The sequence below is a fragment of the Pongo abelii genome, chromosome 17 (assembly GCF_028885655.2).
Source record: "Pongo abelii isolate AG06213 chromosome 17, NHGRI_mPonAbe1-v2.0_pri, whole genome shotgun sequence".
NCBI classification, from domain to species: Eukaryota; Metazoa; Chordata; class Mammalia; order Primates; family Hominidae; genus Pongo; species Pongo abelii.
In genome coordinates, this window is record NC_072002.2 from 46,988,303 (window position 1) to 47,006,373 (window position 18,071).

General features: G+C 39.6%; 1 protein-coding gene across 3 annotated transcripts in view; it reads right to left on the reverse strand.

Annotated features, from left to right (window-relative positions):
• The window catches only part of KLHL14 (kelch like family member 14), a 103,722-nt gene that overhangs the window by 21,021 nt on the left and 64,630 nt on the right, over positions 1-18,071 (reverse strand). For all 3 annotated transcript variants that reach the window (XM_024235967.3, XM_054537774.2, XM_054537775.2), the window contains exon 4: positions 5,042-5,131. In XM_024235967.3, coding sequence (XP_024091735.1) covers positions 5,042-5,131 — 90 coding nt within the window. The remainder of the gene's footprint in view (positions 1-5,041; positions 5,132-18,071) is intronic.

Sequence of the window (18,071 nt, forward strand, 5' to 3'; positions counted from 1 at the left end):
GGGAAAGCAGTACTCTGAGAAGATAGCCAGGTTTTGGCTGGGCATGGTGGCTCACGCCTGAAATCCTAGCACTTTAGGAGGGCGAGGAGGGCAGATCTTTGAAGTCAGGAGTTCGAGACCAGCCTGGCCAACATGGTGAAACCCTAGCTCTACTAAAAATACAAAAATTAGCCGGGCATGGTGGCGGGCTCCTGTAATCCCAGCTACTTGGGAAGCTGAGGCAGGAGAATCACTTGAACCTACAAGGCGGAGGTTGCAGTGAGCCAAGATCGTACCACTGCACTCCAGCCTGGGCAACAGAGTGAGACTCCATAAAAACAAAACAAAACAAAATAAAACAGCGCTGGGTTTTGATTAGAAAAGAAGTTGAAGGAACCATTCAGAGGAGAATTTAAGGATTATAGATATTTTGCTGATGTGAGATCATGAGTTACAGGAATCATGTGGGAAAGTTTGGAGTTAGGTTGAGTGGTAAATTGAGTTTTATTTGGGGACATACAGGAAGAGATAAGAGTACGAGGGGGAAAGGAAGACTCAGAAGACTTGGATTTCACATAAGGAGGCTCCAACTCAAGAAAGAGTTGTCTAGAGCTGGTTAATAAGTGAGTTTTTGTGAAATCTGCAATCATTTCTCTGTAGAAAAAATATCATCATTCTTAGTCAAGTTCCAAGGTTAATTCCCAAATTCAGCTGAAGATTAATGATATTCATAGGAAAGTAGAACCTACCCACCATATATAGGAATGTTTCTCTAGATGTTTGCTTTAGAATTTCCATTTGGAAGACGGTATCTGCCTCCTCCTGGCAATGGGGCTGAGAGTGCCTTCACGTGCTGAGCAGTGGTGGTAGAAACTAGCAATGTTCACTTCTGGTTGTAATGGTAGTGGCCTTGATTCAGAGAAGAGGCTAAGCAGAAACTGGTGTAACATGGATGTGAGATGAGAAAATGGTTTTCAGAGGCAGGGTCAATGATGCAAAAGATTCTGGGTGTGGTGGCTCATGCCCGTAGTCCCAGCTACTCAGGAGGCTAAGGTGACAGGATTGCTCAAGGTCGGGAGTTCAAGGCAGCAGTAAGCTATGATTGCACCCTCCAGCCTGGATAACAGAGTGAGATCCTGTTCCCAGACCCCCCAAAGAAGATGCAAAAATAGGACAAGAATGGAGGACTGGGAAAACGAAAGGAAGGAAGGCATTCTGGAGGTGGCAAAGGAGGTGCAGAGATGATAATGAACCTCAGGAGGAATGAGTATGGTAGAGTGAGGAAGGTGAGATGAAATGGGGTTATTCTCCTTCCTTGTGGCTACTATTGAGATGCTACCAGCAGCTTCAGAGTGGCAGCCATATGCTATGAAATTTTGGATTATCTTTCACACATTCTGTTTTTTCTCATACTTTTCTTTTTTTTTTTTCTGATTTTCCTCCACTTTTCTTTTTTGGCTGGTGCCCTGTCACCAGACACCATTGTTGCTTAGCACTTGGCTGATGTGATATATGGGGCAAAGGGTGGCGGTTTCCAGCCAATGGGTAGAGGAGAAGGAGGTGGGAAGAAAAGAAGTTCCCTATGAGCAGTTGTTTTGGGAGCCAGTTATCAGGAAGTGACAAATGTAAACTGGGTTTCCATAAGCTGGGGCACTGACAGTGTATGCATATCTGTTAGAATATGATCATGCATTCCTATCATTAATGACATGAAGAGAGTTGATAGGAGTTAATAATTATATTTGAGTAGAAAACCTTATGTGTGTATTTTGATTATATTTCTAGTAACTAATATATTTGCTGACTTCAGATTGTGGTCATCAATAGATCATCAATAGATATATTTATTTCAATGAGTACATGTTTGTGTTTTATGAGCATGTATTGAAATTTGCAGTTTTGTACTTCAAGGGCACACATCTCAGATACCATTTTCATAAGAACTAATGTTTAACTTAAGAATATTTCATCTTTGGGACTGACATACATAACATCTGAACCCATGGATTTAAAAGCTTTCTCCCTGCCAGCAATGATATTAAAGCATGTTATATATTATCATAGGATTGCTGTCCTTTATATGTTTTGGTATTAATTGCATGAGGTATTATAATACAAGACTGTCATATTTTAGAGATGGTTGTGTCTCTTCACAGTTTTTAAAATGAGGAAGGATGAAGAGTTCCTTGTGAGTGAGTGGGAGCCACTTTCCATGTGATCAAATATTGATTTAATTTCACAAGATCAAAAGCAAAAGCATGACTGTTACACATCTAACCAAATACATATGTTTACGTGAAACACGGTGTATTACAGTGGCTAAAGACGACGGCTCTGAAATCAGATAGACCTAGGTTGAAATCAGCTCAGCTTCTTGTAAGCTATGTTTCTGGCAAGTCATTTAACCTCTTCAGGCTTAGTCTTCTCATAGTAAAACTAGAGCTATCCTGGAATGATTTGCAGGATGCTTGTGAGGACTAAGTGAAATGATGCAGGTGAGTGCTTAGCAAAGTTCCTGGCAATAAGGAGTACTCAATAAGTACTACTACTAATACTAATGAAGTCAACTATGGTTGACCAGATGGATGGAGTATGGAAACCATTCATGGGATTGTGGCGGATGCTCTTGTTCCTTAGCCCAGATTCCTTTACCAGACCGGTGCACCCATTCCCTGGCTGCTGAATGCTGGCTGCTCATGGTCACGGCGGCTCCTCCTGCTGAACAGGCCACCTCATTGCCTTCCCTCATCCCCCACCTGGGGGAAGGTTTTAGCCAATAACTGACATGAAGTGCAAAAGGCTGGCCTGCTTGCCGCAAGGTGTAACCAGTTCTCCTCTATTTAGGTGAGCCCAACCCATGGTCCAGCCTCCTTTGCCCAAATTTATGCTAAATGACTTCACGTGCCAAATGAGTCAGGGACACAATGACTCAGCCTTTCATGTGGAAGCTTCCAAAATTCTAAAAAGGGATCCTATACACACACACACACACACACACACACACACACACACACACAGAGAGAGAGAGAGAGAGAGAGAGAGAGAGAGAGAGAAAGAGCACTCCCAGGCGTGTATTAAGGATAAAGGTAAAATTAAAATATAGTAATTAAAGTTATACTGAAATTTAATTCTGTGCATCCTAGTGGTTAAAGCAAAGAGACACAATAGTCACATGGTTAGCATTAGTAATAATTTTCAAACGCACACAATGCCTCAGTACTTTGGTCTAAAGAATTTATCCTCTGGGGCTTCATAGGGAGTCCATGAGTGGCCATGGTGAGAACCATCCCTATGGTAAATGCAGTTGTGTGCTGTTTCTAGTCATTTCTCACAGCATATTCACTACTGGCTTTAAACCCAACTGCTGTTCTTCTCAGGGCTGGGAAAGAGAAAATCAGTGTAATCCAACAGCATGATTTTATGGGAGTCTGAATTAGTTCAAAGATAAAATCTTGATTCTCTAGACTAGAGGAAGGAATATGTCCTTTCAACTCTCCCCTGTTCCCCCCACCAATTCTCTCAGATGTGCCTTTGATTAGAAATTGAACAGCAAGTAGTTACAGGTGGTTTTTTTTTTTGATTTTTTTTTTTTTTTTTTTGCATATGTCTCTGGAACAGGTTTTCTGTGTTGCTGCTTAAGATCTGACTTAAGACCTTAAGTCAGGGAGATTCACAGTGTTTTGTGAGAATGAATTGTGGCACCAAGACTGCTATTTTAACAGAGGCCTATTCTACCTGCAAAGTGCAGTAGGCTGAAGACGTTCCTGTTTTCTCTTGTCATGTTTTAGTTTTAACCTGGCCTTCAAAAAGAATGTTCTGCAGATTACTTGCTTAGATAAACCCAGTGGCTGCACACTGTGTTTGCTTACAAATGCTCCTTACAGTTCAAATCACTTCTGAAGCAGGATAAGTTAAATAGTAAATGAGGAGTTTACAATGCATTGTGCGCATGTCAGGGTTTTCTGGTAACATATCGAATCCATCATTACAAAGGTAAGTTAGGGGAGAGATATGAAATATCATCCTTGCTCCTGTTCCAAATCTGTTTCTCACAAAGCCCAGGAACCATCTTCTTTCCAACACTAGAAAATGTGGCACAACAAAGCTGCAGGTCTTGAGAAAGAATGTCCCCCTCTCTTAAAAGAAATGTTCTTGGAGGGTGGCCTGGATTGTTTTCCTTGAAGATTTTCTAGAGTGAACAGATGTAACAATTTTCTATAATTTGCCTTGGTGCAGATGCTGAAAGAGAGCATTCACAATAAAATATATGCAGTATATGTAATTTCAGCTGGATGTTCTGGGGTTTTAAAGTAAAAATGTGTACCTGCAAGCTGTTTTATGGTTTCTCAGTCATAATTATCTCTGTTACACAGAAGGCTACAACTGCAACTCCTCCTTCATGTGCAAGCTTTCCAAAAATATCTTGATAATTTTGCATATTCTGCAAGCCACAGTGTTCTTGTGTTCGATTTGGGAAGTGTGTTAAAATGTTTAATTTCTCTTTGCAATAAGTTTATGATGTAATCACATCTGTGGGGAGGATGGTGGATAATCTATGGAAGAAGCACTTGCAAAAGGTACAGCAACTGAAATGGATGTTGAGTAATACCTGCTGCAAAATAATTTCAGCTAAAATTATGTGCGGCATGACTGGACATAATGCTTATGTATTGTAACCCATGTTATTATATTGATAAAATGGGAGAAAGGTGGTGGAGAAGATGGTGAGGATTCTTAACAGCTGCAGCTTGCTCCCTTCCTCTAGGGAGTTTGTGCTCATGCTTGTGGCATTCCTCAGGGGATGGATAAGGAGAGGGGCTGGGGTATCACTGCGAAGCCAAATCCCCAGACAGTTGATGAGTGATCGCTCTGCTACACATGTCCCCAGTTAGCTCAATGATTGACCCTCTCTCCAATTGTCAGCCCCATCTCCTTACTACTTTATTTGTCCCCGTTGCACAGAAATGTATTTTCCACACTAATTACAAAATGGACTGCTACTGATGCCCTTCATTACACACATACTTGTTGAGCACCTCCAATTAAGTTGTTCAATAGTTACCATTTGGATTCCACTGGTCCTCTCCACCCAACACGAACAAGAAGTTTTCCACCTCCACAATGCAGTGGTGGGCACTGTTGTATGGCATAACTGAAATTAAGAAAAAAAAAAAAGACATATGAAATTTTCCATCTCAGGATTTGCTACCTTGGCTCATTGGATATTTGTTTCACTGAAGTGCATAAAATGTGAGACTGAGTCAGAGGAAGAAGATTGAACAGGTAGCCAAGCCACTACTCACCAATCCAGGGATCCCTATGCAGTGACTCGGCGGTGTGTTCCCAGCGGTTTCAAACCCAACCCCTTTTGACTAATTTTATATAATGTTATTCCAGAAATTAGTCAAGAACAACCTGTCATGCTGCTTTCGATTCCTAGGTTCTCCTAGCCTGCCTGATGATGTGGATAGTGATCTGAATGACTGACACTCCTAAATGGTCAGGGCTGGGGTTACTTCTTGGAAGAAGTAACCCTGAATACACTTGGAGCCATTAAGATGCTCTGCCCAACTTGGTTTGCTGGCAATCTTTCCATAAACAGACTCAGGGTTGCTTGGTCGCTTTCTATTCCACAGCAGTGAACAAGCTGCATTTCCATACAGTTTTAAGTTTTTAAATTAAGGTCCTGCTGATTTAATGCCTCCTCCAAATGTATACGCTTAATTTCCTGTACAATGTCATTAGCAGCACAATCACACATTCTCTATCTATCTGCTTAGGAGCTCTTCTGTAACAAAGATGAAAACTGTCAGGAACATCACAAATATCTATTCTCCTTGCCTCTCCCTTCTCTCTGCCCAAATGTGGTGGATGTGAGGGGGGGGCATTATTCAGAAACCCACTAATGCCAGCTTTCTCTGTATTTGTTCTGATTTACATATCCTTTGGGGAGACACAAAGTACCAGAACAGGATGCTCCTGTCTCCTTTTGTGCTGTGCAGTGTTAGTCTCTGCTACAATAATATCCTATGGTAAATGTAAACATATACAGCATTAGTTATCATACCTCCTACAGTGGTTTGGGCCCAGTAGGAAAAATGATGTCCTTGTTCAGCTCATCATATGGGCACCTTAAATCTAGGTGAGGACAAATGGGGAGGTGATGTGCATGTTCAGGCAGGGAACTTATTCCTTGACACGGATCAACAGAGCACTTAAGAAACCAGTGCAGTGGGAAATCAATATGAGTCAGGGCCAGCTCTTACTTTGTGCTCCTTTGCCAATGCAGAGAGAGAGAAAGTGAGGAGACCTATCTCACGCCTGACTTATTTTGGGTGCTATATAGCTCTCATTTCATTTTGTTTTTATTATCTTTTATTTTTCTCAGAAAGCACTTACGCTGGCTAAGATATGTAAATAAAAAATAAGAAACAGGCACAGGTTTGAGACTTATAACACAGCCTTTGAAAGAGCAAATCAGATCATTTAAGCTTCTTACCAAGGGATTTTAGGAGTTTTATTTACCTACTGACTTATTTATTTGTACTGTAAATATGCATTGTTTTTGAACTTATAGCCACAAGGCGGAAGGCATTGGTGTGTAAACCTCCAATCTGGGGGATAATGTAGAAATTGGGTGGGCAGTGGTTTGTGCGGTCCATGAATTAGGTCAATTGACTTCGAGAGTCATCTCAAGAATGTCCTTTAGCCCATGTATCCTCAGTTTATCTCTGTGAAAAACGCTTTTACCTGTGTAGATGCTACAGGCTTCACTACTCAGAATTCATTGTGGCAGAGTACACGTGAGGCTCATTGAGCAACAGAGGTGGAATATGTTTGAAAGGTTTTCTTCCCTTTAATTAGTTCATCATTGTTTGGATCATAATGCTGGTTCCAAAATACCAAAAACAAAATGAAGCTTCTCTTGTCATATTACGAACAATCTGGTGCTACTCCAGTTGACGGTAATGTCCTCTGGCCAGTGGTAAACTTACTCAGCATTAATTGTCAGCTGTATGCATCAATTCACATGAGATACAGTGCAGTCATAGAGGCCATCAGCTACAACGAACTTATTCTATGACCACAGCTCTTCAAATATTTCTTTTAAACTTTTGGTCAGTTCAACATTTTGCCCAAATCTTATAAATAATGAAAAATGGTTATTATCTTTTTTTTAAAAAAAAAAAACAGAAGTCCAGCTTCATAATAAAGTACAGTCTCTGAAAATGAAATGACACTTGTGTTTTGTTCTTGCCATTCATTTGCTCTCATTCAGGCAAGCAGAAATTAAGTGAAGGAAATAATACATGATTTATTTTTAAGCCTCTTTTTCATTTGATTACCTCTATTGTTATGCTTTATGCAAACAAATGAAACTATTGCACTAAGCTAACCATTGAACTCTTCAAAATAAGAGAAAAGAAGGTCTTTGAAGTCCTAATTTAAAGGCTACTTGAAGGAATTCTCATCTATTTACACATTTTTACCCTTGTTTTAAAACCTGTCTGCTGTATTTCTTGGCTGAGCATTTCAGTATTCTCATTCCTGAATTATTGTCTTTTCTGAATTATTACTGTGAATTGAGAGGCTATAAATATACCCAAATGCTCTCTGAAATTATTCTGAATGTAAAACTCTCCCAACTTTATTTTAAAAAATCTATATTCAATCAATGTTTGAATTTTGCAAAAGACCTAATTTCTTTGACTTCTGATTAAGCCCAAAGAAAAGCAAAATAAATAGGGTAGTGAACAAGAGCAAACAGTTGTTTAAAATGGCCTTGGGTACTGCACTTACTGATTTTCTCTTAAATAACCACAGATACATGCCTGCTCCTTTCCAGATTTCTCCAGAGGTGGACAAGTGCCTCGCCCTCGCAAGCAGATAGTGGGGGAGGTTTGTACTCCAGGTTCATATACAGCCCAGCGTGAGTTTTTAGCGTGTCAGTCAGTGAGTTAGAGGGAAAGGGGAAAGAGAAGCTAATCAGGATGAAATGAGATTAAAGGCTGTCTAATTTTACAGCAACTGTGATCCATCAGCCACTGTGAAAGTGACAGTGGAAATGAATGATGGAGACAGACAGGTGGGGCTGTACATTTCACTGATTTATCCTCAAATGCACTGGGCCTTATTTTATTGAGTGAACATGACCGCATTTATCATGACTGTCATCTAAACCCACTTCCCTCCATTTAAAAAGGTCACTTTACTCAGAGGGAGTAGGAGAGAGGCACTTTCAAATAAGATTTAAAATATAATAACACGTGTTTATAAGGCCCTTTGTGAGACTTCTCAACTTTATTAAACAAACAGGTAGTGCTAGGAGAAAGAAAAAGCCAGAAAATTGGAGAAGAAAAAACTTTTCATCATCTGAAGGAGCACTTCATTTCATCTCTAAATTTCAAGCAATTTGTACCATTTTTGCCCGTTCCACTCCAAACACCCAAAATTCTATTCTAGTCTTGGGAAATTAAATAAAACATTTACATTTAATATTTTTAATTAAGAAAGTAGGAATCAGGTAATACTGTAAAATAAACTTGGAGAGGATATTGTCACAGTATTTACTATGCAGAATGACTAATCATCACACAGGAAATAGACGTTAGCAATCGTAACAAGCTGAATCTCTGCCACAATTAACTTATGTACCTGTTAATTGTTTTCCCATAATTTTAAGGCCATAAAAATCTCAGTTACACAGTCTTTTTTTTACCCCTCCTTCTACCAGAGCAATAAAATGTCCTGAGATCTTATGCACAAAATTGCTCTTTGTGGATGGGAAAAAGGAGTCAAACTCTCCGGGAATTCTCTATTACTTTTTGCAATAATAACCAGCATTGACCAAATATTTACTATGTGCCACATATATGTACATTAAATATATAATTATACTGATCCATATTATAGCTTTGAAAATACAACAACACTTGCGTTCTTGCTATTCATTTGTTCACATTCAGGCAAGCAGAAATTAAGTGAAGGAAATAATAAATGATAAAATATACTGATAGTATATTTACCTAAATTGGCTCACACCTTTCATTTAATACAACTAATCACAAAGGAGGCATTACTCATTCATTTTATTTTTTTGGAAACACTAAAAGGCCTTGAGAGGATAAGTCACTTGTTGAAGGTCAGACTCAGGTACCGAATGGCAGAGATAGAATCCAAACATGGGGATATCTGGACCCCAACTCACGCTCTTATCCATTTCACTCTACTGATTTTCAATAGGTATGTTCATCCATCCAGCAAGTAATTACTGAGTTCCTGAGTGTTCAGTGATGGTGTTTCTGAAATTTGTGTATAATTTTTTATATTGAATCGTATTTTAAATGTGTTTATTACTATGATATTTGAATGAATCCTTAAAGCAAGAAGACATTCCTTTAAATGATTTCCTATAAATCTGGATATTCGAATAGCTGGTTTTCTTAAAGCAGAGTACATTTGTTTGATGGAGCCAGAAAAAACACTGAGAAAATCAGCCAGTTAAGGGTGGGTAGAATCTGTTGGCAGATTTTTTTTTTTTTTTTAAACAGTAAGGACATATTTCAACCTTGCAAGCAGATTCAAAATGTCTTGGTTACAGGGGCTGTTTTCCTGGCCTACAAAATGTCCAGGGGTCTTGTTTGTATTCATGAAGGCCTTACTCTGCTAGAGATCCACACTACTGTGTCTCCTCCCACATTTTACATCTAAGGAATGTAAACCTCTTCCAGCAGAAAGTACACGTATCCTTTGCAACCCCCAAATTTTCATGAATATCCAAACAAGAGACTGCACAGGGCTGTGCCAAGAATATAGACTTGCTAAATAGATGGTTATTGAATGTTTATCAATTAGATGTGACATTTGTGAAGGCCTTGATATTTTTAGTCTCAAATACATAAGCTTGCAAAACTGTCAGATATAACAAAGTTCTCAATTGTTTTGAAAAAATAATTAATGCCCATGGTAAAAATACAATCTTAAAAAAAAAGGACACACAGAACAAATAAGTCTTCCTCTTACCCTCGGCCCGCCCTCAGCCTTTCAGTTCTCTACCACAGAGGCAATCTCTGCTACTATGTTCTCGGGTTTTCTTTCCAGAGACATTATATATATGGGTCATTTTTGTTAACACAAATGGCAGCAGCATACTATAGACATACTGTTTAGTGTCTTGCTTTTTAGCACTTAATAATATATTCATTCATTCTTTCTCCATTAATCAAGTATTTGTTTTGGTGCTACTCCATGCCAGGCAATGTTGTACCTGCTGGGGAGGTCATGGTAAGCAGCAAACCAGGTACACACTAGTCAGGGGAAGCACATAATAAACACAGACACAAGTAAATAAGCTCTTTTGTTTCAAATGATAAGTGCAAGAAGAAAAATAAATCTGGGTTGGGGAGAGGGAGCGGCAAGGGTTAGTGAGTTTTGACAGTGCTCAGGGAAGGCCTTTCTGAGTAGATGACTTGTGAGGAGAGAATTGGCTGAAGTGAGTAAGGGAGCTGTGCAGGGTGCAGGTGCAAGAATAGCAAGTGCAAAGACCTTGAGGCACAGGTTTGAAATGTGTGAAGGACAGCAAGAAGACCAGAACACAGGGATCTGAGATGAGGTTGAGGAGAGAGGCCCAGGGCAGACCAGTGCAGTGTGGAAGGACATGGTCAGAAGATAACACTGGCATTATCATCCACTGAATTATTTTAAGTGGCTGCACAGTGTTCCATTTGATGGGCATTCTATAATTGATTCCATTTCCTTCTGATGGTTAATTCATTCAACAAACATTCACTAAACACTCACTAGGTGCAGACACCTTTCTGGTTGCTGATAATACACAACTGAACGAGGCAGACAATATCCCTGCTCTCTTAGACCTTATATGATAGAGAGGATGAACAACACAGATAAATAAATAACAAATAGGAGCACAGCCAGGTGATGACAGATGACATAAAGAGAAATACAATGGGATGATGTGCTAGAGAGTGAGTGCCTGTCTATTACTTTAGTTGAAGCAGTTGGTGCAGAAGTGGGAATGAGTTGGTTGTGTCTGAGAAGCAGAGAGAAAGCCTGTGTGTTGTGAGCACCTTGGGTGAGGGCCCAACAGGCATGGGATGAAGTCAGCAGGCAGACAGAGGCTGAAATGCAGGTCTTCATGAGCCAGAATAAGCATGGTGGATTTTATGCTAAGCATGATAAAAAGGCATGGGAGGGGTTTAAGTGGCAGAATGACATAATCTGATTTATGTTTTAAAAATATCAGTCTGGCTACTATTGAGGTTGTAGGAGGGAAAGAAGGAAAAGAGGAGGATCAGGCAGAGGTTCCTTCTGTGATCTAGATGAAAGAAGATGGCAGCTTGGCCAGGAGGGGACAGTAGAGATGGACAGAAGGGCTGTGCTTTGAAGGTTGCTGCTGTTACAAGCAGTGCTGTGTTGAGTGTCCTTGCAGATACATAACACACGTGGATAACTTATCTGCAGGGTTGATTCTTCTAAGTGAAATTTCTGGGCCAAAGAATAGGTACATTTTACATTTTGACGGATATCATCATATTGTACCCATTTTTACATTTGTATCTTTGCCAGTATGGTGAGTGAACAATTGATGTCTAGCTAAAATCTAAATCTTCATTTATTTGTGGTACAGGTGTAGCATGTTTTCATACATTTAAAATCCATTTGTATTTTATACATTTTTGTTGGGTTTGAGTTTTTGATATAATTTATGTTACTTATAATTACATAATTTCTGTTTTAAGGTATTCTTTTCTAGGAACGGACTAAATAAATGATATCTTGGAAGCATCATACTGCTAGAATATATATTTGTGAAATATTTACTCATTGAAGCAAATTCAAATAGCAATTACATGCTGTTGAAAACAAATAACCTGAAAGAAAGATACTTCCCTTTAATAATATTGAATATTCCTTGCCATGGGCTCTTAGAGTTTTTTTTAAAAAAAAAAAAAAAAAAAAAACTTCTTCAATTTTATAGTAGATGCAATTGAGAAACATAAATGTTTTAAAATTTGCTAGTTAGTTTAATCCTACCATACAGTCTTTCAGCAAAGATCTAGCAACCTGGCTAATGCATTTCTGGAGATAGAAACAGACACACAGTAAAACATTTTACATATTTACACATTTTACACATTAGGAAGGGCTTGATAGATATTATTGAATAAATAATTTAAGATATTATTAAATAAATAAATCGAAAAAAGCTCTGCTACTTTTTTTCTGTTATATTTGGGCTCTACTATAGTTTCAAACTACAAATAAATGGAAACATTTTGTGTATTTGGGGATGATTTTATCATTACGGACAGTTAGTCTGGAAAGTTTAACCCTGTAAGAGTTTTTATGGTCAGAATCCAGTTATGAGTTGGCAAATGTTCTGAATTAACCCAAAGGTGGCCAGCACTTTCTCCCTTACCTCCTACTTGTTCTGCACATACCAAGCCAGATTTTCATAATCCCTGGAGATAAAGTTATTTAAGTGAGTTTAAGGTGTATAAATCTAAAAAAAAGTGCACATTTAGTAGGCTGTGCAAGAACCAAGAGAGCTTGTCTCTCATAGTTCAAAATTGTATCTAGGGGTCAGTTTTCTTGACTATGAAGATCGTTTCATCACTCCCTCATCTTTGCAATGATTGGACTAAATGCATACTTTTACTGTATCACTTGCCAAGTGATGAAACAGTGTATTAAAATGGCTTGTCTTTGGCTTGCCACCCCCAAAAGATCTATGAGCCCCTGAAGGCCAGATGCTGTCATCTCCGTAGCTTCATGTCTAGCACAGAACCCAGCACATAGTACTGGGCCAGACTCTGGCATCCCTATAGCATTTAGGCATAACATAGTAATCAGAAATATTAATGAATCAGTAAATTTTGATTTATTGATCAATGAATAGCACGAATGACTGAATGCTAGCTAAAAGACTATGGAATTTATTTTTTTGGAAGGTGGAAAAAATTGTGATGGATGCCAGAAGATGTGAAGGAGGGAGGAAGTTAAGGAAAAAAGAAGAAAGGGTGCCTTTGGTAAGGATTCTATGGCTTCTAGGATAGGTGTCACCCATGCAACACATATGTCAATTTTAAGCAAAGGAGGTTTGTAAGCTTTTCAAAGGCTGGCCATACATTATTTCTTTCCAGAACTATGATAACACCTAATTGTGCCAAGGGCAAAGGTTTTCAATAAAACCTTGTTGATTTACAGTTTTAGTTCTGAACACTTAACCTGGGTTCAGTGCTAATAAGCAGTGACATTAATGTGATTTCACATTGGACTTCTATTACCTGTTTAAGCAAAACTGACCTTCAAAGTCTTATTTTTATCTTAGTTCAAATATTTTCACTAATATATTCCTAAATTATGATCGTATTATTTTAATATCAAGGGTTTTACTTTGAATACTTCCTGGCATGTTAGTAGGAACTTAAATGTAGCTTTATTTTTACTTTTGGAGAGTAAAAAATCTTTGGGAATGAAAGCTGCCATCTCTTTCAAAGGTTAGTTTTTTTTTCCTGTTTTACAAAGTGTTGTGTATTTCAGAGACACGTCAATGAAACACTCTAGAGCTTTGATGATTGCCCTTTTCCAAGCGTCAACACAATGTCTTCCTGATCATATTTTTCTGGGAGAAAGTATCACTCTGATACTTTTTATTGTTCCACACCCCAAAAGGCTCCTGTCAAAAATGGTAAACCCTCTAAATGAATTAAAGTAGCAGAGCAACATATATTATTTAAGCATTTGATAATAAAATCTTTGACAGGTTAAGGGAGTCAGGGCTATTTATAAGGTGGATGATATGGCAACAGGATAGCAAAAATGATTGTTATGTAGTTTAAATTATCTTAGATGATGGCCCCATAGTTGCCCCAAGTTATTGAGGGTAGAAGGAAGGAAATGGGTGTGGCCTACATAATGAGGATTTATAAGAGGAGTTTTCTGATGCAAAACCCACATATTCAAATATGGGAAAGTGAACTCTAGTGGTTCACTTGAAAACCTACAAGGTATCAGAAGGTCTAATTGAGAACCATATTTCAGGCCAGGCACAGTGGCTCACACCTGTAATCCCAGCACTTTGGGGGGCTGAGGCAGGCAGATCACCACAGGTCAGGAGTTTGAGACCAGCCTGATTAACACGGTGAAACTCCATCTCTACTAAAAATACAAAATTAGCTGGGCGTGGTGGCGTGCGCCTCTAATCCCAGCTACTCGGGGGGCTGGGGCAGGACAATCGCTTGAACCCAGGAGGCGGAGGTTGCAGTGAGCCGAGATCACGCCTTTGCACTCCAGCCTGGGCAACAGAGCATGACTCTGTCTCAAAAAAAAAAAAAAAAAAAGAATCATATTTCAAGCAACTAATTCATTTCATTCAAAAATATGTACTGTGTACCTATTGGTTATTATGCTAACCTCTGAGCATATGAAGATGAATTGTACACCATTCCTTCATCCAAGAGCTCACTGTGTAGACAGAGAGAGAGAGAGAACATGAGAACAGATAAATAGGATACAGAGTACTCCAGGTAGAAGAGCAATAGATGCTCCAGGGAGGAAATGACTAAAACTTCAGTGAGAAAGTGAGGCTTAAGCTTAATCATGAGGCTGAAAAGAGATTTTTCTAGGCTGTTGCAGCAGTAAATGTCATTATCAGGAAAAGGCACACAGATTCCACAAACATTTACTGAGCACCTACTAAGTGCCAGGCCTTGGGCGAGGCCCTGTGATATAATTTTAAAATATTAACTTAATTAAAAAAATGAATTATTAGAATTAGATCAATGTCTGAAATCTTATAAATTCTAGTGTTCTATATCACTGTAGCATGACTACAGTTAACAATAACATATTATATAGCTTCAAATAGCTAGAAGGGGAATGTTGAATGTTCCCAACACAAAGAAATGATAAATGTTTGAGATGATAAATATGCCAATTACCCTAATATGATTACTATACATTATATGCAGCAAAACATCACAGTGTACCCTATACATTATTATTTATCAATTACAAAATAAAATGCAATTTTTAAAAAGACTATATTGTGACTGGGTGTGGTGGCTCATGCCTGCAATCCCAGCACTTTGGGAGGCCTATGCAGGTGGATCACTTGAGGCCAGGAGTTTGAGACCAGCCTGGCCAACATGTTGGAATTCCATCTCTACTAAAAATACAAAAATTAGCTGGACGTGGTGGCACATGCCTGTAATCCTAGCTACTCGGGAGGCTAAGGCAGGAGAATCACTTGAACCTGTGAGGTGAAGGTTATAATGAGCCGAGATCACACCACAGCACTCTAGCCTGGGTGACAGAGCAAGACTGTCTCTAAATAAATAAATAAATAAATGTATGTTATATTATTACAATATCAACTTTTTAATTGAGGCCTGAGAAAATGTGTTGGGACACAATGGTGCAAATAAGAGGAACGTGCTTTTATCTACACTGTCCTTTTGGACAGCGGGCCTGCTCTACCTACTCAAGTTCCCTTCTGGACCACTCTCTTCTTAGACAATCCGGTGATCATAGCCTCTGCTCTAATTAAATCTTTCCTGACATGTGGAGCCACCTAATCATTCTGGAAGCAATTGGTAGCATTATCAGAACTGTGAGCAATACCTTTGTTCCATTTAGATAATCCATCATCGCATTTGTTCTAGCTAACTCAGTGTGTTATTGGTGCCATTGCACTTATTTGACTTTAAAGCCTATTTCACTGCAAAGATTCAGAAGAATCTGTCATACAGTCTTCCAATGGCCATTTCATGGTGTGTGCAAGTGTATGTGTTATGTCCAGTAAGTACTAGAGCAGTTGGGCCAGGACATCAGGATTATATTGAGTCAACAGCTTGTCACACATAAAGGAAATTAAGGTGCAGTCCGTGATCTTAGGAGATGCGCCCAAGATGGATGGTCAGGGCCATGATGAGGCCTAGAGCCATCTTTCCAGGAGGTTCTGCAATCTTGATTGCTGGGAAAAGGTGAAGAACCGAAGCAGTGCAGGTCAGAGTATGTAGAACAATATGATGAATCCCTTTACCCCTTTTTTGGCACTGTTTTTTAACTGGCAAAACTAGATATTCACTGAATACTAAGTAATATTTATTTATGAATGTATTTATGAATGATATGAATATTTGCCACTTCTCCAGTCTTAGAATATAGGCTGAGACCCTAGTGCTAAGACAATCTAAAGATACATACCGGTTATCTATGCCAGACTTGATAACTTGGTCCCTAAACTGGTTTGAACTGGTTGTCTGTGTGTACACAAACATGTATTCAGTCTATATATATGAAGATGTGGAAGACAATTGGTGAGTAGGTTTTTTTTTTTTAAATCGTTGTGGGAATACTGTGCATTTTCCATCAACAAGAGAAAACAATGATCCTCTCACCCTCCACCCTAAAGACGAGGCAGAGAGTGGGACAGTTCTTGGATCAGATGTGTGCATGTCTCCTGGAGCTTGACAGGCACAGGGAGATGTCTGAAGGCAAGAGGGTGAGGGGAAGCTGTCTGTCACGAGAGTGTGAGGGAGAGCTGGGGGAGAAGTCACCTGCACTTCTGGGTTTAGTGGGGCGATGGTACCTGGTACCTTCCTGTGGGCTAAGCTGGTGCAGTGGAGTCTTGCTTGGCCAGAGCTGTTTTGAAAGGACACCCCCTCCCACCACAAGAAGATTAACTGCCAGTTGAAGGTGACCCTAATAAAAGCTATGTGGTGGGTATAGCCCATGGGGCAGTAGGATGTCTTCAGAAAGAGACTCACAACAGAACTCATAAAGACAGCTCATCACCAGAGAAACTCAGCTATGTATCAGTTGCCTCCTGAGGAGCAGGAAGCCAGGTCCTGGAAACCAGGCAAGTAAGAGCTTTTCTCCCGTTGTCCCACACCCTCCTCTAGCTGTAACCCTGGTGAAACCAGAATACACAGCATGGCTGATTTCCTTCAGGGCAGGCCAGCCTGGCTCACTCTTATGTTAACACAGGTGTGCAGGGAAGAGTTTACATAGCAGGCCTGAGGCTGCTTCCTCAGAAAGGGCTGCCTGCAAAGCTAGCCTTTGGCTGGCATCTGAGAACTTAGATTTCAGGAGCATTCCCACTACCTTAGCAGATAAGGGTAGCCCTCTGTACCCAAATTGTTGGTATAAACAATGTGATTTATGCTGAATACTTCCTTTTCTTCTGGTAGTCTGGAATTTTGGTGTGTTCTAGAAGATGTCTACCTGACCAGCCCCCAATAAAACCCCTGGGCTGGAGTCTCTAACCAAGCTTCCCTGGTAGATAGCATTTCAAGCGTGTTGTCACAATTCGATGCTGGAAATGAATGTGTCCCGTGTGACTCCACAGGAGTAGCACTCTTAGAAGCTTGAGCTGGGTTTCTTTGGGACTTTGCCCTGTGTGCCTTTAACCTTTGGTGGTTTTGCTTTGTATCCTTTTGCTGTAATAAATCATAGCTGTAAGTATGGCTATTCCATAATCCTGCTAGTTCTCCCAGTGAGTCACTGAACCTGGGGGTGGTCTTGAGGATTCCTGATACAGTAGCAGATGGAGAAACTTTAAATGTATTTACTGGATGATTTAATGGTCCAAAGTGGCTGGGTCCACTTTAGAACTTTTCAAGGTACAACCCACAGGGAGAGATAAATCATCCAACAGAGAAGGTTTGAAAATCGGTAGCTGAAAAAGATCAAGTTGTTTTTGGCTGGCCTCGTATGTGAAGCTCATTCAATAAACTGATTATGGATGGATGGATGGATGTATTTCTGACAAACTGCTTCTGGGCTCCCGAGGAACACTTTTTAAGAAAGCACGGCTCCAGTTTCCTCTGGTTGGAGCCAATGTGCGTATCTTTCCTGAGAATCCACTAGTGCCCAACACCATCCCACCAGAGGTGCTAGAGGATTTGCCAGTGAAATTGGCATTATCGCCCTTTTTATTCCATAGGGACATTTGCAATGTATTTGAAACACTGATACAGATCCATATGAGGCCATTTGAAAGGAACAGGGCAGTGGTGTAGAAGATTTGTGTCAAAAAAATCTAGAGATAGGCGAAATCACTGGAG